Source organism: Schistocerca americana, chromosome 2 (genome assembly GCF_021461395.2).
Source record: "Schistocerca americana isolate TAMUIC-IGC-003095 chromosome 2, iqSchAmer2.1, whole genome shotgun sequence".
Classification (NCBI taxonomy): domain Eukaryota; kingdom Metazoa; phylum Arthropoda; class Insecta; order Orthoptera; family Acrididae; genus Schistocerca; species Schistocerca americana.
Window position 1 is genome coordinate 380,672,726 of NC_060120.1, and position 26,983 is coordinate 380,699,708.

The 26,983-nt window shown below is 43.0% G+C and overlaps 1 protein-coding gene across 3 annotated transcripts in view; it reads right to left on the reverse strand.

Annotated features, from left to right (window-relative positions):
• Positions 1-26,983, reverse strand: part of LOC124596597 (probable multidrug resistance-associated protein lethal(2)03659) — a 261,248-nt gene that overhangs the window by 46,903 nt on the left and 187,362 nt on the right. For all 3 annotated transcript variants that reach the window (XR_006978324.1, XM_047135794.1, XM_047135793.1), the window contains 5 exons: positions 7,433-7,655; positions 7,178-7,334; positions 6,949-7,087; positions 1,859-1,969; positions 1,379-1,717 (listed from right to left, as the gene is read on the reverse strand). Coding sequence is in view for 2 of the 3 variants with exons in the window: in XM_047135794.1 (XP_046991750.1) it covers positions 1,379-1,717; positions 1,859-1,969; positions 6,949-7,087; positions 7,178-7,334; positions 7,433-7,655 (969 nt within the window). In the remaining variant the exon portion in view is untranslated. The remainder of the gene's footprint in view (positions 1-1,378; positions 1,718-1,858; positions 1,970-6,948; positions 7,088-7,177; positions 7,335-7,432; positions 7,656-26,983) is intronic.

Below are 26,983 nucleotides of genomic sequence, written 5' to 3' on the forward strand. Positions count from 1 at the left end.
TTTGTGAAGTACTGTACCAGGAGACAGAGGATGAAATGTCTTGTAGGATGATTTTTACACAGCTTGGGTTGACATGATATCACCACATACCAGATGTAAGATAAAGAGAAGCCATATTAACTCTGTGACAAATCGTATAAATCATGACAGTAAATAGAAAGTGAAGCCGCTCTCTTTGATAAATTCTGCTGTTACTAGCGATGCTGGTTTTTACATTGTGTGTCAAATAAACTATGGAACTGTGCAAGACTCAGTATTTGTCACACATTTCCAGGATCTATTTACTACTTAGTAGATATGCACACATGTATATTTATTTGCTTGATATGCCCGTAGCGCTAAATGTGCTGTATGTATGATGCTATAATGAATACTATCAGTGTAGTATTCTGAACAAAAACAGTAACTGGCAAAAGTGACAGCAGGGCAACACTGAAAACATTTTGTCATACAACCAGTCCCAACTGACTAGAGAAGGAGTCTTCAGAACAACTAAGTTAAAGAATTCCACAGTAAAGGAAACAGGAAATAAACAAAAATATTTGGTGGTGAATAAATAAAGCTATGTTATAAAAAATGAGTACTATCTTTTCATTCATATCTTTTACATTTGAAAAGATGAACTATTGCAAATCTGCTAAGCCATGTGGACACGGAAGGTAAAAACCTGACTCTCAGGTTTTTTTTACTTTAAACAGCATAGAGTAGAATAGTAAAATATGATTGCCACCAAAGTATATATCAGATCATAATTTAATTTCCTTAATTTACGTGAGTGTAAATACACTTATCAGCTCACTTAAGCTGGAACTACAATTTGGTTATGCTATACAACTGTAGTTCAGACGATAAAAACACCCATCCATAAAATTTGGAGTGCTACAGAACCTCATGAAGCCAACATTTGGCACTTCTGGGACATATTAGTTAAGGAGAGCAGAGCTTCAAATCAAATTCTCTCTAAGAATATACCTCTTTTGAATCCACTAAATGGATATAAATTCAGGTCACTAATATTTATGGGTTCCATAAAGTTTTATTAACTTGTCCTGTAATAATTCTTCCTTGACTGCCTCCTCCCCCTCCCCCCCCCCCCCCCCCCCACTCCCCAACCAACTACATTTTTTCCAAACATTACAACACCACTCATATCAACACTTTCCTCAGCTCTGTTGCCATTTTTCCGTGATCTGTTGCAAGAAGAACCCCGATCTTCTATAAAATGGTATTAGGTTCCAGTAATTTAGAACAAAGAAGGAGGGAAAGAAAGCTACCCACTAGCAGTCGCCATCAAAAAGATGGCAGGAATTGGTTCACGAGAAATGTTAAACAGTTTTAACTTAATAGAAAGTGGAAGCATATAGAGGAGATAACTTACCTTTCCAGCCCCTACAGGACCTATTATCGCAATCAACTGGCCTGGATGCAGTGACAAAGATATGTCTGTCAATGTATTCTCATTAGCAGCTGAGGTCCACTTAGCTGTAGCTTTTTCCAGAATTATTCCACCAGATGGTGCAGAATTTACTTTTTCACAAGATTTGTCATTCATCTCATTCTGAGACTTAATACAGTCTAAAGCCACACCATTGCCTTCAACACCATCTGCTACCTGTTTTGTTTTAACTGGCAGAGTATCTTTATTATTTTCATCAGTTTTGACAGACATCCTCATGTTTGGCTGATGAATTATTGTTTCCTCATACAGAAGAAATTTCTGTGAATAGAGGAAAGAATTTCACATAGAAATTTAATTCAGAAAGAGAAGGGAGGGTAAGGATCATTGCAGGGCAGAAAGCAACCTTACTTTAGAAACCAAATGTAAGAAAAGATATTCTGTGCTGAAGAAATACCATACCTGTAATCTTTTTATTGACACCATGCCTTCAGCCACTTGGGAGATTCCTTGTGGAAAGAAAACTGTCATTGTCTGTCTCAGGATGTTATAATATGATGTCATAACAAAAACCTGCAATATAAAATGTCTACTTTCACTGCACATACTTATCACAATCTGAGAAAGTGACAACTGAAAATGTATGTTGTTTCCAAAAATGATGATAAATAATGTCTATTGCATCACTTACCCTCCAGTTTTTCCACTTCACGTAAGTATGTCTTGTACATAATTGTTTCATTATGAAAATATTTAGTGTTAACTTGCCCGATCAATGAAAAGATGAATTTTTTGAACTGTTCTGAGGTATTCAGCTGGATGGCATCATCCACCAGATGGTCTTGACAGTACCACTTGGCTGAATAGCTGAGAAGAGTTCAAAATAATCATACAGGAAAAATGAAAAATCAGTATTCCAGGTACTGAAGAGAGCTGAGATATAAGTGAAGTAGAATAATATATCTATCTACATTATGTTTATGGCATTGGAGAAGCCTAGTGATTATCTTTAAATAAATGATAAATTTTAAACTGAGTACTAAAATAGTGAACCACAAAGAAAACAACTCATGAAGAAGAAGCAGGAAAAACACATACATGTTAACACTTATGAACTTATGTTTATTTTGGACAAAATAATCGCAGGTTTATAATACGTAAGTAACCGATTTACTTCACTGGAATGTCATTTTTTCCAAAAAATGTGAATGCTTTCCACTTCATTAGATAAAGCTTAATGCTTGAATTACAAGGTCCTATGGTTCACTAAATAGCTCTGGAAAGACTAACCATGGCTGTCAGATCTATATCTTCCAAAATTTCAGAATACTAACAACAATTTTTGAGTCTATACAACTATGTATGTCAGAAATATTCTGAAAAACGCAGAGCTCTTAGTTGTTTTAGGGGAAGTATATGTTAAATCTGTTTAGATGTATCAGTAATTATGCAGATATTGTTTTTAATACGTAATAACCACAACTCACCCAAAAAAATTCGAAGCATTAACTGTATACCCTCCTATGAACTAATCTGTTGTTTTTCATTGTGCATGAAGTAAAAATTTGAAGATGCAATTATTTTGTTGTGGAAATGATGTGTTTTCCACAATCTGTGAAAGCACACAACCGATTGTGAAACACACATTCTCTTCCCCAACTTGCAAACCCAGATGCTTCAGATAACATGCGTATTCACATTACTGGAAAGTCTATGTGGATCAGTTCCTGAGGACAGGAACTTCTACTTCTTAACACATATGCTTCACAAAAAGGAATCTCATTTCAACAGAACATTATTTATATTGTTTCAGTGTAAACTTTGTAACCTTCAAGGAAAGAACATACATTCACATTTCTGTTACTCATTGTCTTTCATATGAAACAATGGAAAGTCCAGGATGGAACAATAATAATATTGTAAAATTTAACAGATAATTTTCCCTATTCCTAGCAATAACCCAGTCTCAAATACTGTTCTTGTGTTGTTGCCTCCCTCCTTCGAAATGCCAAGGCCATGAAAATTACCTGTCTCCAGCTGCAACCCCTTCTTCCAGTCTGTCCATCTGTCTGTCTGTTCATATTCTGTCAGCCCACAGCTGTCACCAAATTAGTCCTACAAAACCATATAAATTACGTCTTCATCTGCTTGTAATGCCTCCTCACCATCCATAAAATTCTCCTGCTCTGCAATTTTTGCATCTCATTTCCCAGACAAACTATTGTTCTCCAGGAACTCAAACAGTGTGCAAAGAGCCACATCAAAAAACTCCAACCTGTTCACCACCTACTCCTGCCTTGGACTATAACTACCCACAACTTCTGCAAGAGCCTCCATCAAACCTCCCCTAAGGTCACTCACAGCCAAAACTCCTTGCCTCACAGACCTAATACATTTACCGCACCCTAAGACACTCACTTCCACCATCAAACAGAATGCAGAACCTAAACCGACCTGAGACACAGTCAAGAGTCTGCTTCTAAGAACCTCAGTCCACAGAAATATCAGTCCTTTCCAAAGGCCCTACCTTTTTGCCCAGACCCAAATTACATCCTGTTGTTGTTGTTGTTGTTGTTGTTGTGGTCTTCAGTCCTGAGACTGGTTTGATGCAGCTCTCCATGCTACTCTATCCTGTGCAAGCTTCTTCGTCTCCCAGTACCTACTGCAACCTACATCCTTCTGAATCTGCTTAGTGTATTCATCTCTTGGTCTCCCTCTACGATTTTTGCCCTCCACGCTGCCCTCCAATACTAAATTGGTGATCCCTTGATGCCTCAGAACATGTCCTACTAACCGATCCCTTCTTCTAGTCAAGTTGTGCCACAAACTTCTCTTCTCCCCAATCCTATTCAATACTTCCTCATTAGTTATGTGATCTACCCATCTAATCTTCAGCATTCTTCTGTAGCACCACATTTCAAAAGCTTCTATTTTCTTCTTGTCCAAACTGTTTATCGTCCATGTTTCACTTCCATACATGGCTACACTTCATACAAATACTTTCAGAAATGACTTCCTGACACTTAAATCTATACTCGATGTTAACATCATGTTGAACTTATTAAAAACTTTTGCGCTTTCTCCCAGTCCTTACAGTGGAAAAACTTTCTTGCCACCAGCCCTACCAATCAGACTCAAGATTAAACCAATAGTGTACTCAACCCCCCACCCTCAAATCACCCCGTTGACTTTCCAGAATGTCCTAATCCCAAACCTTTCCTCAACATCATTCCACAAATACCTCAACATGTAAAACAACCTTAGATCCACAAAGAGAACTGCAATCCATGACCTAAAAATTGGTCCCAATCTTATAATCCCACTTACCAACAAAGGCTCCCAATACATCCACATACCAACCCCACCACAGTGACACTACACCAAAAATCTCTATTTCCTCATCAAACCCTTAGTCCCATGTCTGAACTCATCCCCACCACTCCCTGCACTACTACTTCTAAATGCTTAGTGAAGTCCATACTACTCAACATGCACTATGCCTCAGTGTGGCCAATTACTGTGTCTCCACTGAGAGAATATCTACTCTCATGAACCAGTACCTTCTCCCTAGTACCAATGCCCTACCTTCCAATAAGAAAGCAATCAACCTTTTTCCTCCACTAACTTTCCACAGTTTCTATTCCTTTACTACCCCATGCCCTGCTCATCACTGTTGATGCCACCTCATTCAGCACTGACATCCACACCGCCCATGCCTCGGCACTACTGAACACTACCTTCCCAATGCCTGACTGACTTTAAACATACAACCATCTTCCTGGTCACTGTGACCAACTAAATCCCCACCCACACTTACTCATGGACTTGTAACTAACCACTTCTCTGGAGGCATCACCTACAAACAAATCTGTGGTGCAGCAGTGGGCACCCACATGACACCATATTATGCCAACCTATTCATGTGCCACACAGAGGATCCTTCTTAACAAACCAGAATCCCAAACCCCTCACCTGGTTCAAACTCAATGATCACATCTTCATGGTCTGTAACAAGGATAAAGACACCCTATCCACAATCCTTCAGAACCTCAACACCTTCTCCCCCATTCGTTTCACCCAGGGCTCCTCAATATCCAACTGAAGGATAGTGACATCACTACATGGTTTCATCCACGTAACATCTACCAATCACTAACAATATTTCCACTGTGCCACCTGCCACCCATTCCATGACAAGAAGCCAAGCCATTTCAACACAGTCAAGCCACCTGGGGTCACTGGATCTCTAGTGATGAGTAGTCCCTCTCCAAATATACCAAGGGCCTCACTGAGGCCTTCACAGATCGAAATTAGCCTCCAATCTCAATCAGGAAGAAATCTCCTATGCCTTGTCTTCCTGGTCACCTACCTACCACGTCCCACATACCCACTCTGGCCACAGAGGAGCACTCCGATTATGACTCAGTACCACCCAGGACTGGAGGAAGTGAACCACATTGTCTGCAAGGTTTTAAAATGACTCATCGTGTCCTGAAATGAGGAATATCCTACCCACTATCCTTCCCATCCCTCCCTCAATGGTATTTTGCCACAAAATGTACGCAGTATCCTTGCCCAACCCTGCTCCCAACCCCTTGCCTTGTGGTTCATATCCCTGCAACAGGCCTAGATACAAGACCTCTCTTGTATTATCATCCCACTACCGACTACTCCAGTCCTGTTACAGGTACTCCTATCCCATCAAAGAAAGGGCCCCTGTGAAAGCAGCCATGTGATCAACACACTAAGCTGCATCCATTGAGCTGCTTTCTACAAGGCCATGACAACTAACAATGTGTCTGTCTGCATGAATGGCCACTACCAAATTGTGTCCAAGAGACAGCTGAACCACCTAGTTGCCGAACATGTCACCCAACACTTCTGTGAATACTTCGCAGCTAGCACAATCTGTATTCTTCTGACAAACACCAGCTTCTCTGTGTAGGTGGAAACTCTCCCTTGAACATATTCTTCATTCCTGTTACCCCATTGACCTCAACTTTTGCTAGTCCCTGTCCTTTGCCTACCTATCATCTTCCCTGCTCTCACTCTAGCACTACACACACCTATTCCATCAATGCATCTACAGTCTTCTCCCCTTTTCTCCTCTCCCCTTTCTTCTCTCCACCTGACTTCATTTTTTTTTCCAGCAGTCTTTTCACTGTGCTTGTTTGCAGCTCAACACCTGCTATATGTGGTGAACAGAAGTCTACCAATTTCATTATATTGTTGTTATTTTCATATGAGCTCAATAATCTAGATCAAACAGCTACACCCAACTTTTGACAAGCATTCTGGACTGCAGCTCTGGAAGCCTGATAAACTTTTAATCGCATCTACCTGATTTATTCTTCATCATAAGTATAAATTTTTATTGATTAACTCCTCAGATCTTTAAGATGCTGATACATCTATTACCAATACATAAAGTTATCACATTCACATTTTTAATAAGCAAACTTCAATTATATTTTTGCCATTTTGATGATAAATCAAAAAAATAAATTTCATCAGACATAAGTATGTTTGCAATACACACACTCTTTTCTTACCTTTTCTGCTGTTATCTCATATCCTAATAAAACATATGCTAAGATAGTCAGAAATATTGATATTCTGGTGGTAAACATGATGAATGAAAGCAGTATACCACGAATGTACGATGTGACCCTTATGGATTTAATTTCATGCCTGAAAAGAAAACATGGGTTATAAAACACTTGTTTTCTACTTATTAAATAAAATTGGGAATAGTGGACAGTAAGAAACATGACAACCTACCTCCTGGCTTGAGACACAAGCTTTGAAAATGGTTTTTCCCATGTATACATCTTTATAACTTGAATTCCACTAATTATTTCATTCATTAGTCTGACACGTTCATCTGTCCTTATGGCTGTTTTTAATCTGTAGGTAGATGTTTTTTTCCCCAGGTATCCTATAAATAGGTCAATAATTTATACTTCAGTCATTGAAGCCCCATCTCCTATTCAAATATAGAAAAGTTTGGTTTAATCACTTATCATTAATTTTTACCTTGCAGTGGTATGAAGAGCAGCAGTGATGCCACACCTATTAGTGCTGATACTCCTACTATATTCCACAGAAAATATGCTACAATTACTGTTTCTACAGGTCCCAACCATAGATAATGGACAAATATTACAGCAACATCAAAACGATTAACATCATTTGAAAGTAGGTTCACAATTTGGCCTGCTGTTGTTTCACCTAGTGCTGTCTTGCTCAGTTTCAGTGCCTGAAAAACAACAACATCATCATCATCATCATCATCATCATCATCATCATCATCGTCATCATCATCATTTCTCTTTCCTGTCTCAGACGTTATGTCTGGCTAAAAATGGAAAGTGACGCGGACCTTAATCAAGCGTGACTTCCTTTTAACTGTACGGTATATGTTACATTGCATTTAGGAACTTTCGGGTAATTGAACATGTATCAACAATTACAGATTTCTGTAGTTGTATATATACGTTTGGATGTAGCTGTATTGCGTTGATGTACTGGTGGATATTGTGTGGTATGACTCCTGTAGTTGATAGTATAATTGGTATAATGTCAACTTTATCCTGATGCCACATGTCCTTGGCTTCCTCAGCCAGTTGGATGTATTTTTCAATTTTTTTCTCCTGTTTTCTTCTGTATATTTGTTGTATTGGGCATGGATATTTCGATTAGTTGTGTTAATTTCTTCTTTTTATTGGTGAGTGTGATGTCAGGTTTGTTATGTGGTGGTGTTTTATCTGTTATAATGGTTCTGTTCCAGTATAATTTGTATTCATCATTTTCCAGTACATTTTGTGGTGCATACTTGTATGTGGGAACGTCCTGTTTTATAAGTTTATGTTGTATGGCAAGTTGTTGATGTATTACTTTTGCTACATTGTCATGTCTTCTGGGATATTCTGTATTTGCTAGTATTGTACATCCGCTTGTGATGTGATCGACTGTTTCTATTTGTTGTTTGCAAAATCTGCATTTATCTGTTGTGGTACTGGGATCTTTAATAATATGTTTGCTGTAATATCTGGTGTTTATTGTTTGATCCTGTATTGCAATCATGAATCCTTCCGTCTCACTGTATATATTGCCTTTTCTTAGCCATGTGTTGGATGCTTCTTGATCGATGTGTGGCTGTGTTAGATGATACGGGTGCTTGCCATGTAGTGTTTTCTTTTTCCAATTTACTTTCTTCGTATCTGTTGATGTTATGTGATCTAAAGGGTTGTAGAAGTGGTTATGAAATTGCAGTGGTGTAGTCGATGTATTTATATGAGCGATTGCTTTGTGTATTTTGCTAGTTTCTGCTTGTTCTATAAAGAATTTTCTTAAATTGTCTACCTGTCCATAGTGTAGGTTTCTTATGTCAATAAATCCCCTTCCTCCTCCCTTTTTGCTTAATGTGAATCTTTCTGTTGCTGAATGTATGTGATGTATTCTATATTTGTGGCATTGTGATCGTGTAAGTGTATTGAGTGCCTCTAGGTCTGTGTTTCTCCATTTCACTACTCCAAATGAGTAGGTCAATATTGGTATAGCATAGGTATTTATAGCTTTTGTCTTGTTTCTTGCTGTCAATTCTGTTTTCAGTATTTTTGTTAGTCTTTGTCTATATTTTTCTTTTAGTTCTTCTTTAATATTTGTATTATCTATTCCTATTTTTTGTCTGTATCATAGATATTTATAGGCATCTGTTTTTTCCATCGCTTCTATGCAGTCACTGTGGTTATCCAATATGTAACCTTCTTGTTTAGTGTGTTTTCCCTTGACTATGCTATTTTTCTTACATTTGTCTGTTCCAAAAGCCATATTTATATCATTGCTGAATACTTCTGTTATCTTTAGTAATTGGTTGAGTTGTTGATTTGTTGCTGCCAGTAGTTTTAGATCATCCATGTATAGCAAATGTGTGATTTTGTATGGGTATGTCCCAGTAATATTATATCCATAATTTGTATTATTTAGCATGTTGGATAGTGGGTTCAGAGCAAGGCAGAACCAGAAAGGACTTAATGAGTCTCCTTGGTATATTCCACGCTTAATCTGTATTGGCTGTGATGTGATACTATTTGAACTTGCTTTGGATATTAAGTGTGGTTTTCCAATTTTTCATTACTATGTTTAGGAACTGTATCAATTTAGGATCTACTTTGTGTATTTCCAATATCTGTAGTAACCATGAGTGGGGTACACTATCAAAAGCTTTTTGGTAATCAATGTATGCGTAGTGTAGCGACCTTTGTTTAGTTTTAGCTTGCTATGTCACCTCTGTATCTATTATCAGTTGCTCTTTACATCCTCGTGCTCCTTTGCAGCAGCCTTTTTGTTCTTCATTTATAATTTTGTTCTGTGTTGTATGTGTCATTAATTTCTGTGTAATGACTGAAGTTAATATTTTGTATATTGTTGGTAGGCATGGTATGGGGCGATATTTTGCTGGGTTTGCTGTGTCTGCTTAATCTTTAGGTTTCAGATAAGTTATTCCTTGTGTAAGTGTATCAGGGACTGTGTATGGGTCTGCAATGTAATTGTTAAATAATTTAGTTAGATGTGAATGTGTTGAGGTGAACTTCTTTGGCCAGAAATTTGCTATTTTATCATTTCCAGGGGCTTTCCAATTGTGAGTAGAATTAATTGCTCGGGTGACTTCATGTTGCAAAATTATCACTTCAGGCATTTGTGGTATCATCTTGTATGTGTGTGTTTCTGCTTGTATCCACCGTGCATGTCTATTATGTTGTACCGGGTTTGACCATATGTTGCTCCAGAAGTGATCCATGTCTGTTATGTTTGGTGGATTGTCTATTTTAATGTGTGTGTTATTTTATTGTCTGAAAAAATTTCTTTTGGTTTGTGTTGAATGTTTGGTTTTGTTTCCATCGATTTTCACTTTTTTTGTATCTTCTAAGTCGTTTGGCCAATGCTTGTAATTTCTGCTTCTTTTCATCTAATTGCTCTATCGCTTCTTGTTGTGAGATTTTACCTAACCTTTTTCGTTTTTTGTCTGATATTTCATTTCTTATAAAGTGTGTTAGCTGTCCGATGTCTTTTCTCAGTTTTTCTATTCTGATCTGTAGCCTGTGTTGCCATGCTGGTTTTGTGGGTTTCTTCTGTGTGTTGGTTGGTTCTGATCTCTGCCCAGTGTGTATATTTAGTATAGTGAGTGCTCCTACATAAACCAGTAGTTGTAACTCTTCCATAGTTGTATTTTCTTTTATTTTGTTGTGTATGATTGTGTTGATAGTTGTTATTGTTGTTTCAACTTACGGGTTATTTGGTGGTCTATGAAAGAATGGTCTAATGTCTGTATTTGTGTCTTTGTATTCTATATATGGTAGCTGAAACTTTTCTTCTATATCTAACATGTGCGTCACTTCATGTTCTATTTGTGCTTGTTCTGGTGGCCGTCTTAAGATTTCGTTTTCCTCTGATTGTTTCATTGATGTGTGTTGTCCTTTGTTTGCTTGCTCTGGGATGTTTGAGTCAATTACTGTATTTTCTTCTTCTTCTTCTGATTGCACATTATTTTGTTCCACTATTTGTTGTACTTGTTGTTTGATGTTTTGTAATTCTGACTGGGGTATCCTGTTATTTTTGGTTACTACACGGATCCCATCAGCTAGTCGTTGTTCTGTTAAAAATTTTAATTCTGGATATCTGGTAATAAATGTTGTGTATACTTGTGATCTGTATCCAGTTGTGTTGGTTCCTAAGTTTGTTGCTTGGTAATAACAGAACATGAGGTGTTAGTTAACTTCATCTGATCATCTCATCCTCTGCCTTTGTTTTCCTTCTAGAGTGGTTTCAGGAAGCATATCCTGCAAAACACCTCTATTTGGATTTAAATCATTTGCCGTGTGGCTAGCAGTGTCATTACCATTGTGGACGGGCATAGGGTTCAAGCGTCGTCCCTGACCATGACAGCGCTTTTCCGAGGCTTCATTAGATCTGTCCTGAACCACCTAATCACACTAAAAGGGGGGTTAACCCTATTAGTGGTTTGTTCTTTTCATCGCCTTTTACGACTGGCAGAACATACCAGAGGCCTATTCTTTTCCCGGGCCTTCACGGGTTTTTTTATTATCATTATCATTATCATCATATCATGAATAGCAGCAGCAGCAATGTATTTTAGAGTTACTCATCTGTTCTACGAGTATCCAAGAGGCATTGATCTGAGTGGCAACACAAGGATTTTCAAATATAATAATAGAAGTGGCTCACATTATGGGACAGGCACAAAAGCTGGTATTGTGATGGAGGTGGTGGTGGTGGTGGTGGTGGTAGTAGCAGTAGTCATTGTATTATTATATTAACACAACACTGAAAAGGCATATTTTGTCAGTAAGTAAAGTATCTCTCTCTCTCTCTCTCTCTCTCTCTCTCTCTCTCTCTCTCTCTCTCTCTCTCTCTCTCTCTCTCTCAGGTGGCGGTAGCTCGTGCTGTTACTGCTGCAAGGTGCGACTGATGATAACCACATGGCAGTTTCAAACTTTGTCATGCCGAGAGCAGGCAATACACGTACTCAGGAAAACGCTCTTAGTTGAAGCAGCACTCCTGGTGCCCCCTGCTGGGAGCCACAGAAAGGCCACCCACGCATGCACTATGGGCAATGACTGTGGTGCCAGATGCTCCTGTAATTAAAGGCTGAACTAAATCTCAGTAGCACATTGCTTGAAGTGATGAATCTGAAGTTCTCATTTTCTCTGTTTTGATTTTATGGCAGCCAGTGCTGGATACCAGGATGCTCTTACTTGAAAACCTGCATCCCTGTTGATAAGATTGTACGCCGTATAAATATGTATGGCCTCCTCAACAACCCAAACCCAGAAAGATGACGATGGGGATAAAATTTTGGTTGGTTGGTTGGTTGTTTGAGGTTAAAGGGACCAAACAGCAAGGTCATCAGTCCCTTGTTTCAAAGAGACTCCATTCTGCTAACGGGACATCTCAGTATAGTCAGAAAAAATAAAACGGATAAAGGGGAAACGTAAAAGGGCAGTCACGTTGTCATTAGTAAAAACAAATGAGGGAAGTTGGCAAGAGAACGAACCCAACACTATGCTGAAACAGCATAGGCAAGACCACCTGTGACTTAAAAGGTACAACTGCTATAATGCAGAAAGTACGTATGGGAATAGAAAAACTAACCAAGCCTTAAAAAGAAGGGGTAAAAACAGAGTAAAAGGGAAAGAAAAGAGGATTCCGGTCAGGGAGGTGAATTGGGAATCTCTGAACACTGCCTACAGTGGGAGACACCCAAACACTCACCGCCCTGCCCCAACACCAGAGGGAGATTAAAAACTTTAAAACTGAGAATAAAAACCACTCTCCCGGAGGAAACCTAGAACCAGAGAGACCATCCGGGAATCGTCAGCCAACATCAAAGGTAAAGTGTGGGGGAGTCTGTACTTAGCACGCAGAGCCAAAAGAAGGGGGCATTCAACCAAAATGTGGGCCACTGACTGGAAGGCTCCACAACCACATAGCGGGGGTGGCTCATCACGCAAAAGGAAACCATGGATCAGCCTGGTATGGCCAATGCGGAGACGACACAGTGTGGTCGAGTCCTTGCGGGAGAGGCTAAAGGAAGAACGCCATGGGCCTGTATTCACCTTAATGGCACGAAGTTTATTAGACAGTGGAGTAGCCTTCCAAGAATTGGCCCATGTCTGTGCAAAGTGGGATTTGATGTGAAGCCGTAAATCCGCTGCAGGAGGGGTTACAGAAAACGGGGGGTAAGTAACTGCTCCCCCAGCCAAACGATCAGCGAGCTCATTACCCGGGATACCCACATGGCCCGGGACCCATAGGAAGTCAATGGAACAAGCAGCACGGTGAAGATCAGCGAGATGGTCATGGATGGCAGAGACCAAGGGATGGCGCGAAAAACACCGGTCAATAGCAAGAAGGCCACTCATTGAGTCCGTACATAACAAAACGCGGTTGTGTTGGGATTGTTTAATAAAGGTAAGGGCCCGGGAAATTGCCATCAATTCCGCAGTAAACACCCCACATGAGGGTGGCAGTAGATGATTTTCCGTTCCAACAAAGGACGTGAAGGCATACCCAACATGATCAGCAGATTTAGAGCCATCAGTGTAAAAAACAACAGCATCCCGAAACTCCCATAAAATTTGGCGGAAAAAGGAACGGAACACCACCGGGGGGATGGAATCTTTCGGACCGCGGCGGAGATCCATCCGAATTCGAGGCCGAGGAACTAACCAAGGAGGGGTGGAGGGGAGGGAGCGAGGAAGACAGGACAAGGAAGGAAGCCGAAAATCACAGGTAAGAGACGCAAGGCGCAGCCCAACCGGTAAACCCGCCCGAGGGCGGGAGTCAGGCGGGCGACGTCCATGGTCTGGGAATAGGATAGAATAGGAAGGATGAGCGGGAGAAGAACGGATAGTAAGGGCATAAGACACCAGAAGCTGGGACCGCCGAACAGAAAGGGGGGGGATCCCAGCTTCAACCAGGAGACTATCAACAGGGCTAGTAGGGAAGGCACCGGTGGCCAAACGGATACCACGATGGTGGACTGGATCCAGCACGTGCAGCGTGGAAGGAGCAGCTGAACCATAAACTTGACAACCATAGTCCAAACGTGACAGAACTAGAGCACGATAAAGACGGAGGAGGAGGGAACGGTCCGCACCCCAGGAGGAGTGGGCAAGGAAGTGAAGGACATTGAGTTTACGGAAACATCCTACCTTCAGGAGTCTGATATGGGGCAGCCAAGTGAGCTTGTTGTCGAAAAGAAGACCTAGGAAACGAAACTGTGGAACCACAGGCAATCTTTGTGCAGCGAGATAGAGCTCTGGATCAGGGTGGACCGTAGTACGGCGACAGAAGTGGACCACCCGCGATTTTAAAGGAGAGAATTGAAACCCGTGGGAGAGGGTCCATGCAGAGGCACGCCATATAGCCACCTGGAGCTGCCGTTCTGCAGATGGCATCGAGGAGGAACTAACCCAAATGCAGAAATCATCCACATACAGGGCAGGGGTGACCAAGGGACCGACAGAGGCCACAAGTCCATCGATAGCAATGAGGAAAAGAAGGACACTCAAGACAGAACCCTGTGGGATGCCCGTCTCCTGGGTCCGTGGAGAACTAAAAGCAGTACCAACTCGAACTCTGAATGACCGATGGATCAGGAACTGGCGGATAAAAATCGGGAGTGGGCCCCGAAGACCCCACTGATGAAGGGTTAGTAAGATGTGATGGCGCCAGGCCGTGTCATAGGCCTTGCGAAGGTCAAAAAACACTGCAACCAAATGGCGGCGCTGGGAAAAAGCCTGCCGAACTGCGGATTCCAAGCGAAGCAAATGATCGATTGGAGATCGTCCCTCTCGAAAGCCACACTGGTAAGGGGACAATAGATCCCGAGATTCGAGGACCCAAGTGAGCCGACGGGCTACCAGCCGTTCAAGTAACTTACAACCAACATTGGTCAAACTAATTGGCCGATAGCTGTCAACAGATAGGGGGTTCTGACCAGGCTTAAGGACAGGAACCACAATGCTATCCCTCCACTGAGAAGGGAAGTCACCCTGGAGCCAGATACGGTTAAACACCCGAAGAAGATGGTGCCGTTGTGGAGCACTGAGATGTTGAAGCAGCTGGTTATGAATGGAATCTGGGCCAGGAGCTGTATCATGAGAAGCAGATAGAGCAGAAAGAAATTCCCATTCAGTGAAAGGTTCGTTGTAAGATTCTGACTCACAAGTGGTGAAACATAAGGTGACAGCTTCAGCCTGCTGTTTTTGATGAAGGAAAGCAGCTGGATAGGAGGCCGACGCTGATGCCACTGCAAAATGGGTCGCAAGATGTTCTGCGAGAACTAATGGGTCCGTACAAATGCCATCTGGGAGGTGAAGGCCTGGGAGGGTGGACTGCCGATGGCAACCTTGGAGAGAGCGAAGTGTAGCCCATACCCGTGACAGAGGGACAGTGGAACCAAGGGAAGAAACGAATCGTTCCCAACATATCCGCTTGCTCTGTTTGATTAAATAACGGGCTTTAGCGCGAAGGCGCTTAAAGGTAGAAAGGCTGGCTACAGATGGGTGCCTCTTAAAGTGTTGCAAAGCTCGACGGCGATCACGGATGGCAATGGCAATGGCCGTACTCCACCACGGGACTTGCCGACGACGAAATTGTCCAGATGAGCGCGGGACAGCAAGGTTAGCAGCGCGAACAATCGCGTCAGACACGTCACGTAGGACGTCATCAATACAACCCGACAAAGAGGGAGAAAACTCGACCTGTGCAGTATATAGAGGCCAATCGGCGCGGTGGAAAGACCAACGAGGTAACCTCTCCATCGGGGAGCGGGAAGGGAGCGTGATAATCAACGGGAAACGGTCACTATCACAAAGGTCGTCGTGTGGCGACCAGTGTAATGAAGGGAGGAGAGAGGGAGAAGAAAGAGAAAGATCAATGGCAGAAAAAGTACCATGACCAGCACTGAAATGAGTAGGGGAACCATCATTAAGAAGGCACAGGTCGTGGTCTGCAATAAATTGGTCGATAAGAAGACCTCGTCTAGATGGAAAGGCACTGCCCCACAAAGGATGATGAGCATTAAAATCCCCAAGGAGGAGGAAGGGAGGAGGAAGTTGCTGAAGAAGGGTGGTTAAGGCAGCAGGTGTAAGAGTCCTGTCAGGAGGGAGATAAAGATTGCATACTGTGACTGCAGAGTCTAAGTGGACCCTAACAGCAACTGCTTCCAATGTAGTTTGGAGAGAAATCCACGTGCTAGCAATGTCTGTACGGACCAACGTACAAACGCCACCAGAAGCCCGCAAGGGTCCGACCCGATTTCGACAGAAAACACGGAACCCACGGAGGGTCGGTGAGTGAGCATCAGTAAAATGAGATTCCTGGAGAACCACACAAGCTGCTGAGTAGGACGAAAGAAGGGATTTCAATTCCGGAAGGTGACGATAGTAGCCATTACAATTCCATTGGAGAACCACAGAACGATGGTTTAAATGAGGGCTGAACACGCTAAATCCAGTCATACCGCCGGGTCCCCACCCGTCACCGACAAGGAGGGGGCGACATCCATAAACGACAGGTCAGAATCTGGTTGTGAAGCCGGGGAAGGGACCTCCGGTGACACCAGAGGCTCTTTGTCCCGGGACTTGTGTTTCTTCTTCTTTTCAGTCTGAGATCGAGGAGGGCTGTGTGGCATAATGGAGCCAGCTGCAGCAAGATCAGGAACAGAAAGAGACCGGGCGACCTGGGGGCCGATAGACCGCGGCTCTCGCGGTCGCCGCGCTGCAGCAGACCTTTGACCTGGAAGGTGCCGGGAAGGGGCATCCCGGGAGAGGCGCCCTTGACCGGCAGACGCCGAAGGAGTGGGACACTTCTCCGGCTGGGGAGGGGGAGCGGCGCCCAGAGGAGAAGGTGTGGGAGCCGCAGGGGAGGGGGGAAGGAGAGGGGTCCGGGAGGGGGGTAAGGAAGGGGGAGGAAGGGATGAAGATGTAACCAAGGCGTAACTAGATGTCATGGACACAGGGTGCAATCGTGCATATTTCTTACGGGCCTCTGTGTAGCTTAAACGATCAAGAGACTTATACTCCTGTATCTTTTTTTCTTTCTTATAGACTGGGCAATCTGCTGAACGTGGAGAATGACTACCATGACAATTTACACATACAGGAGGGGGAACACAGGGACTCCCCTCATGGAGTGGACGTCCACAGTCACCACAGAGAGGGTCCTGGGTACAGCGAGAAGACATGTGGCCAAAACGCAAGCACTTAAAACACCGCATAGGAGGTGGGATGTACGGCTTCACATCACAGCGATAGACCATAATCTTAACTTTCTCAGGAAGGGTATCCCCTTCAAAGGCCAGGATAAAGGCACCAGTATCAATACGATTATCTTTAGGACCCTTCTGAACACGCCGAACAAAGTGAACACCCCGCCGTCCGAGATTGTCCCGAAGTTCCTCATCAGTTTGAAGGATGAGGTCTCTGTGAAAAATCACACCTTGTACCATATTTAGAGACTGGTGAGGGGTAATGGACACGGGAATTGTGCCAAGATGGGTACAGGCACGAAGGGCCGCAGATTGGGCAGCCGAAGCAGTTTTTATCAGTAATGAACCCGACCGCATCTTGCTCAGGGAGTCCACTTCGCCGAACTTGTCTTCAATGTGTTCCACAAAGAATAAAGGTTTGACACTGGTGAAAGTATCTCCATCAGTCCTGGTGCAAACTAGATAACGGGGGAAAGGTTTTGCCCCTAGACGACGGGCCTGACCCTCCTCCCAGGGGGTAGCCACGGAAGGGAAGGCCGAAGGGGCAAGAGAAGCAGCACTTGAGGAATCAGTACCACGCAGAGAGACGGCCGCAGAAGAGCGGCCAGAGGTTTGGACCCTTATGCGTTTCATCTGCATAGCGTCCGCCCTGATACCACCCACTCCGATCAGGGGCTCTCCTCACGGGCGCCACCCAGCCACAGCAAGGGCCGTCTGGCACGGCGGCCATTGCCGGGAGTTCCGATGCTCCAGGAGGACGAGCAACCACTCCAAGGCATGCATGAGGAGGTCACAGCTCAGGTATCAGAAGTGTGATCCCTGTGTGTTCAGGGGGCTCAACCAAAAGGGTACATAGCGACCCCACCACACGGGCTGGCTACCGTGCTGGCTATGCACCCTAGCATCAGACAACGACGTAGAAGAAAAGGTGGAATTACTAGGAGGGCACACGTCGGAGACACTAGGTAAGGCGCTCTTCCCCAAATGGCTCACACTACGGAAGAGAAATTTTGGAATGGAGGTCAAACCCCAGAGGGGGACCAAGGAATGCCAAAAGGAGGAGATGATTACGCAACAAAGCCAGAGTGTAAAACCAACAGAACCAGGAGGATAGCGGGGGCCAACATAAGCAAGGACACCAATAGAGGGAGAGGAGAGGGCGAGGGGAAAGGGGTATGGAGGGGAAAGGAGGGGAAGGGAAAGGAAATGCAGCCCGGGAGAGAAAGAAGGCTGCAATGGCTCGGGGCCCCGTGCTCGCCACGCACGTATCCACGAAAGAGTTGTGGACCCCCTGGGGGGGGATAAAATTTTCATCTGTTCGTAAAGCATACCATGTCCCATATCCAGGCAATACTCCACTACTGCCGAATTATCAGGTTGCCCCAGGCGTGTCATTGCCCCTACCACACGCACGGATGGCCTTTCCGCAGCTCCCATCAGGGGGCACCAGGAGAGTCGCTTTCCTCCAGCTAACAGCATCTTCCTGCACACACGAACTGCCTACTCATAGCATGATAAATTTCGACATCGCCATGTGATTATCATTAGTCGCACCTTGCAGCAGTGACAGCAGCAGCTAGGAGGAGATGGCCAATGACGTGAGTGAGTTTGACAAGTTACGTAATAAGAGAGGTAGACTGCTGCACACTATGGCATTTTTATTGAGACGCCATGACAAGCAAACTGTCCCAACATTTGCTACATTTAACCACCATATTGAATCTGCGGCTGCTGTTAGAAGTAAACGATGGACGAGTGCAGCCCTAGTGAGAGATAAGGTGCACTACATAAGACGAGAACTGTACATGGTGTCCACAAAATTGCTATTGCTGTATCTTAAGGTCTCTGCAAAATCTCAGCATTATCCTGGGATTGGGTAGATAGCACTACCTGGGTGCTAGCCGACTGGTCAAAACAACAAGCTAAGGTCCACCAAATTTCAAAGTATTCTCGTCTCTAGGTCCAACAACAAGAAGGGAATGCACCATGTCAACGCACCATGTTTAATCTCGCAGATGGAGTTCTGGACAACGCACCTGTTGCATTGCTCGAGAAAGGTTTGAACTATGCACCAACACCACGGACAGCTCCAATCTGAGATGTCACAACTGACATAGAACAGGCAATTTTGAAGCTTCCCAGTGACGTTGCAGAAGAGATTAGGAGGGACACCTGCCGAATTTTAACATGAGCCCCACCGAGCAAGCTCAACATCAGCTCCGCAGAAAGGAAGGCTCTGCAAGACTTGAAAACGAACAAAGAACTCATCATTTTACCTGCCAACAAGGGGAATGCCACTGTCCTCCTCTCACAAGTTGACTACAAGAGCAAGACGGAGGCACTGCTCGTCGATCCTGCCTATCTCAAGCTAAGAGAGGATCTAACTGACAAAATGCAGAGAAAAACATTATATTTTCCCAAGAATAGTTCCATTCCTTCTAAACTGACTAAAAGCCTATGCCTACAGGCTGCAGTTCCTCTAAGACTGTAAGGCCTACCTACGATACATAAGGATGGGACTCCTCTTCGCCCAGTAGTGAGCAACATTGGAGCTCCTACTTACTTTCGGACCAAACATCTCACCACACTGTTGGGATCTCTCGTAGGCAAGTATGATCACCATATCTAGAATTCAGAGGACTTCATAGGACACCTGAAGGCACTTCAGCTACAAGCATCATATATTTTGGTTAGTTTTGATGTTATATCTTTGTGGCATTATCTAAACATGTGCTTACCTCAACTTATATCTGATTCGTGACCAGTATTTTGAACAAGTGGATGGTGTTGCCATGGTGGCCAACTATTGTACGGAAGACTGAGGAAAAAGCACTGCAGTTGGCAAGCTTCAAACTTTCCTGTTTCTGGTGGTATTAGACAATACTTTTGTGGTGTGGCCCCATGGAATAGAGACATTGCCTGTGTTTCTCTGCCATCTGAACTCACTCCATCCCAATATGCAGGTCACAATGGACATGGAAAAGGATGGCGTCTTACCATTCCTGGATGTCATAGTCGGAAGAAAAGCTGACAGTACACTGGGACACAGTGTCTATTGCAAATCAACTCACACAGAGCTATATTTGCAGTCCACAAGTTGCCGTCATCCTGCCCAACACTGTAGAGTCCTATGCTCTTTGGTGCATAGAGTACATGTAGTCTAAGATGCTGACAGTCTACCTAGTGAGCTACAACACCTGAGAATGGTATTCCAACAGAATGCCTATTCTGACTGGCAGATAGGCCATGCATTCCATTCTAAGCAAACTCCAAGCATAGACGTAAATGAAGAAGCAGAGGCAGCCACTGCAACAGCAGTCTTGCCCTATTTTGGCCGCATGTGCCCTATTTTGGCCACATGTCTTCAAGAATAGAAAGGATCCACAAAAAGCACGGCATCAAGTGTGTTTTTCAGACACCATAAAAATTGAGGAATTTATTGTGCTCGGTCAAAGATGACCTTGGTCTTAGGAAACGTGGCTTGTACAAAATCCCATGCCAATGTGGAAAATTTTATATTGGACAGACATGCCAAACCATGCAAGAATGTTGCATCTAGCACCGTCATCATACACACCTGGAGCAAACCTGATAAATCAGCGGTAGCAGAGCATTGCCTGGACACGGGACATTATACGCTTTACGAGCAGATGGAAATTTTATCCTTAGCGTCACCTTTCTGGGACTGTGTTGTTAAGGAGGCCATACACATCTGTGTGGTGGACAATCTTATCAACAGGGATGCAGGTTTTCAACTAAGCACTGCCTGGAATCCAGCACTGGCTGCCATTAAATCAAAACAGGGAAAACAAAATCTTCAGATTCATCATGTGACGCAACGCGCTACTGAGATTTACTTCAGCCTTTAACTGCAGGATCATCTGGCATAGTGCATGCACTGATGGCATTTCCACAGCTCCCAGCAGGGGGCACAAGGAGTGCCACTTTCCTCCAACTACGAGCGTCTTCCCACGCACGTGTATTGCCTGCTACTGGTATGATAAATTTCAACACCGCCATGCGATTATCAGTCACAACTTGCAACAGTGACAGCAGCAGCTACCACCACCTGATGTCTAGCAGTTGCATTGATTGAAATATTGTGAAAGTTACACAATGGGATCCAGTGGCAAACCCGAGAAGCTATCTGCGACAGATCCATCAGGAAAGCATAAAAAGTCACATATACTACACTCCTCTATCCCTTTATAGCTGCTTTATGTTATGCAAACAACAGAACACCAGAAGCTATGGGGTGCATTGAAGAACTATGGTAATTGAAGAGAACTGTCTATAAACTGCACGAAAGTAAAAAGTGTGAACAAACAGTATCATCAACACAGGGTGGAATAAGATATTACTTTTGACCAATAGAAAAAAAGTGGTCCTGGAAGATCAGAAGAGGGCAGAACAAACAGTTAACAGAACAGGGCTTGCACACATAAAGGCGGGTCCAGACCGAGCGCGCCGCACTGTGCTGCTGCACCCCGTGCACAGCTGCAACAGAGAGGAGTGCGCCGTCCGCGCTCCGAGGCACGGACTGTGTTCCAGTTGGAGTGTGCGCACCGTCTGAACATGGAGCGAGCGAAGCGCCGTCTAAACTGAGCATGCACAAACGCGCCACTTCCTTTGGTGTACCAACAACAGCCGGAAAAGTTCGCGGCGCGACACGATGCAGCGCAGCGCGGTTAGCCGTCCACACTGAGCGCGCAGAGCCGCGCAAGGCCGTTTAGCGCGGCGCGGCGCGCTCAGTGTGGACCCGCCTTAAGAGATTATAGACACCCCACCCCCTCACCCTGACACTCAGTATTGGTTATATCTTTTAGAGCTACCAAATTGTGGTGATGTTGACTTTCACCTGCAGATTCACACAGTCTCAAACATGAGCAGCAGGATTAAAGCTGTGTGATTTAGCATGCCAGTCAAGGCATGATCTGGTTCTTGAGCATCCAAACAACCAGGAAAGCAAGCATGGAGCCCTCTAAACATGGCTGCTAAGGTCCTGGAAAGTAGCAGTGTCCACAGTAATATCATCATGAAGAAGAGGAAGAAGAAGAAGAAGAAGAAGAAGAAACCACACCTGGGCACCAACAATACTGAAAATAATCATGGTTGGCGTTCACACTAAACGGAATGACTGGGCTCAAATTACAGTATGAAAAACATCACAGAACCACAACCGAACTGAACTACATCCCCCACACAACGCAGGCTAAATACCTTATTGGCTCAGCAGGCCACAAAAGACCTTGCATCATTAGAAAAAGAGGCAAAACCGCTATTAATCAAACTACATTACATGCCTCCAGTCAGCTACTGTCTAGTACCTGTGTTCCTTGACCCACTCAAGACGTACAGCACTGTCTGCCACTATGATCAATGGCCTTTGGGAAGTACTCAACTCTAGAGGTCCATTTCATACAGTTTTCTTCATATTATCCTCAGAGAAACTGGTCAAGATGGCCCTGAATTTAGTGAGAGCAGAAATCCTTGTCAGGTTGATAGACACGTTGGACACACTGGGTTGATACATTGATACATTAGGCAAATTCATATATTCTGTTGTCATGGTAAGACAAAACATAATAGCTCTTCTGCTGCTCTATTGAGCCGACCTATCATACTGATTTTATATGTCTGCCATGACCTATGTCAGTAAGAGAGGATTACAAGACTCCTTGATACATTCCATATCATCTACAATGCTCCAAAGTGACCAGTGTGCTCTTTTAATGGGTGGCTAATAATCTATATGGTGAGCTTACATTTATGATGTCATCAAGGACAATTCCATCTGTCATTACAATGAGAGAAGGGGGCTCTCACCGACTACCATGGTTGACAAATCACTTCTGGCATAACAAGTGTACCATCTACATCAACACATGCTACTGCAAGTAGATGCCAACATAAAATAATCAAATTACATCTTCCACTCAGGTCAAGGTGTACCAATTCAAATACCAAAACTTTCCCTTAAATAACAGCATCATTTAATTAGTAATAATTAAAGGAAGGTAATCATGTAATTTAAATTTTCATATGCTAATTACTTTAGATTAATAAAAATTTTATGGGCAAATTTTTCATATTTAATTTCACTGGATTGAGTAAGGAGAGCTACCAATACCATCTCCATGAACAGAAGTCACTGTATTCAAAGTTTCAGTCTGATAGCATCATTCATTTATTCATTCATTTAATTAACAATCCCAAGATGGTGACTAATGAGAAGCTTCCATTGCTTGTTTGAACCCAGCTACTTCCTTGCAGCTTCCCTCCGCAAGTACAGTGGGTGGCAACCACATTCTGTTCTAACAGTCCCTTCCAGGGTCGGCAGGTGGCAGTAGTTGCTGGCACCATTGGCGCTCAGTGGTTGGTGGTGTGCAGACCTCAATCTCCTATGTTTTGGAATCCTTGATAATAAAACTGAGTACACCTCACCTTCTCACTCTGTGCCCCCACTTTGTTCATATTACGTCTTTTTGGAGATGAGTTGTCCTGTGTAGGACACAGGTGATCATTAACACAACAGCCTATAGCTACAGTGTCCATTTTGGTCTAGTTTTTTATGCAGACTGATGCATATGCTTAGCCACTGATGGCAAGCAGAGGAAATTAAGGATTCTTCTGCACATGAAGTTATGTTTTAAGGAGCATCAATTTAACCAACCATGTTGTAATAATTTTAGTAACTCATCACCACTGTAGCTGCTGTGACACCAGATGCTACTGCCTTCTCACCAGACTTTGCAGCAAAGCCAGGTAAAAACCCAATTTTAGGATTTCAGTGCTCCATACCAGTTCTCATTCTTCCTGTGTCTAGCCTTACTCTTTCCAACTCTTATCAATACTTTGGTCTTTGGTACAGTCTTGCAGTGTATTCAAGTGTGTTCTTCATGTCAATGACAGGCTAATGTTAATTGCATTGATTGTTGTGCTAACTACCTTGCTTGTGATGTGGGCAGACCCTTTCTTCAATTTATAATTAAATTTCTGTTAACAATTCCCATCACTCTAAGATGCAGTACCTGTTTGTACAGTACACAGCACTCAACTTTCTCAGTGTTAGCCTTTCTGCATAAATCTAATTGTTTAAAGAACAACCACCACGGAATTTTCCACAAGCCTGACTTCTTATTATGTTAGTTTGTTGTACCTGATAATCCTGGCACTTTCTTATTTTCTGCTGCGTATTTATCCCAATCGCCGTCATATTCTGGAACAAAACTCCCCTGCCTTTAAGTAATGGATTCAATTTCAATTGCTAGCGGTTTTAGCAAATAACCACAGTCACTGGTTATACCAGCACATATGTAATAATAGCATCATTCATCCAAACAAATGGTAACTCAAAAACCTGTTGACAGTGCCAGGACCTGAATTTGTTCCATTATCCTCAGGGAATGCTTAGATGTTCCCAACATATTTTTTATTTGTTGCTACAACACATTTGCTTTTCAAAGAATGTGTGCTTTACCGTAAAACATGTAAAAGAACACACCAGACACCTTCCCTCACACTCAAGGAAAAAATATCACTAACACGAAACTAAAACTTTACGGTGTTGGTTTTTTTTTTTTTTTTTTTTTTTTTTTTTTTTTCACAAGCTACAGCGAACTGCAACCTATCTAACTCTCAAATACAAAGTAAGTTGATGACGGAGACTGAATCACTGGCAGTTCTTGCAAACATCCTGACTGAGAATAGAGAAGGAACAGCATGTGCAGAGGTTGCTGGTAATGCCACCTTGAACATCAGTGCTTCGTTCATCACATCACACGGAACACTGATAGCTGACAACATGCTACTATGCATACACTTGTGAGCAATGACAGCAGCTAGGCACAAGAATGTATGCAGTTTCAAAGAATGCTACAAAATTGTCCCTTTAACATAGAGATGGTGAATCAGTTGTTTAAGAGAAGATCTATTCTCTGATGATAAGCTCTGGTGGAACAAATGCTCTGAAATTTAGATGTCTGAAAGCACTAAACATTTTAAAATGTTTTAGGGGTAAGAACTGGGACAGTGGGGCAAGGATGGAGACAGACTGGTCTAGTATGCTCACATCCTACAAAACATTTATCCACATGCAACTTCATTAAGGCAGTGTAGTCAATGGATCAGCTAGACCTTCCTATTTAAAGATGTGGTGGTAGGAATGAGACTGGTATGGTTGGCTCCTGAATAGTGGACAGTATCCAAGTGAGCCGCCTCTTGTCATCCAATGAGAACTCATGGTGTGACGTGTATGGAGTGAGGTCCATTTCTGAACGTCCTATTGTCAGTATTGGGGCTGAACAAATCATAGAGTTAGGATTTCGTGACTGCTGGGCAACTAAGCCCTTTTTGTGTCCTTGTTAGGCAATATCTCTAGCAACTTAATGTAATAGATATACCAGCTTTTTAAGAAAGAGGGATCAAGCAAATACTCTCCCCGGATGATTTCCAGCCTCACACTTAACTTTAAAATGATGGCATCGAATAAGAGCAGCAATGCCCTTAAAGTAATTGAAAAAGGTTTTTAAAGGCATTTTACTGGAGTATCATGCGGACAAAATGGTTTTCACCAATGTAATCTAAGCAAGGGGACAATATTCTGTTGTTTTCACTCACTGTGCCATTAAAATCCAGCTACCGCACCACTTCTCAGAGTACCACACAGAGCTGTTAGCCATCAAGAAGGCAGATGTTTGTCTGTATGGACTCTTAGTACTCTGCAGGCTATTCTGCAAATGTACCCAGCAGATAGGGTAGTTTAGAAGGTTTAGGATATTTCACACCTCCTGCAAAGGTAGAAGAAAGCTGGGTACCTATATCAACATCTATATTCAACAAATCATTTCTGATTTATGGTGGAGGGTACATTGAATATCAAAGTCACTTCTCCCCCTTTCCGGTTCCAGTAAGAAATGGTTCACGGGAAGAGCTGTTGGTGATAAGCTTCCTTGTGGGCTGAAATATCTCTAATTTTTCCCTGGTGGTCTTTTTTGCACGCTATATGTATGAGGAAATACTGTATTTGTTGACTCTTCTAGGAACATATGTCCTGAGAACTAACAGTAAGCCACTCCGTGATGCACAACACTTTCCTTTCAGTGTCTGCCACTGGAGACAGTTGATCATCTCCATGATGCTTTTGGGCTTACTAAATGAACCTGTAATGAAACGTGCTCCTCTTCTTGGATCTTCTTTATTTCCTCTATTAATCCTATACTGACACACAATGTTGAAGTATTGGCTGAACAAGGGTTTTGTAAGCTACCTCCTTCGTTGACTAACTATATTTGCTGACTATTCTTCCAATGAATCTGTCTCTGATCTGCGTTCCCGTGATTAGTTTTATGTGGTCGTACAACACTTTCATGCATTTTGTATGCATACTCCTAGATATTTTATGAGAGTAACTACTTCCAGTGATTGTTCTGCAATTGTGTAATCATAAAGTAATGGGTCTTTTGGTCTATGTACACACAGTATGTTACTTTGTTTATGTTTAAGGTCTGTTTCCACCCCCTGCAATTATGTGTTGATTTGCTTTAAAATTGAGGGGAATGAGGAAGCTGACAGAGCAATTAAAGCAGCAGGGAAACACCACAGTTCAGCATTGCATGACCCCCACACATGCCACTGTGTCATAAATAATGAAGAGTGTGATGGCTGAGTGGGAGAGGGAGAATGGCTGGAAGTGACCACTGAAATATAGGATGATAATAATTAAACTTTCGAACTGCTGTAGAAATAACACCACTAAACTGCTGTAGAAATAACACCACTGGTAAGAA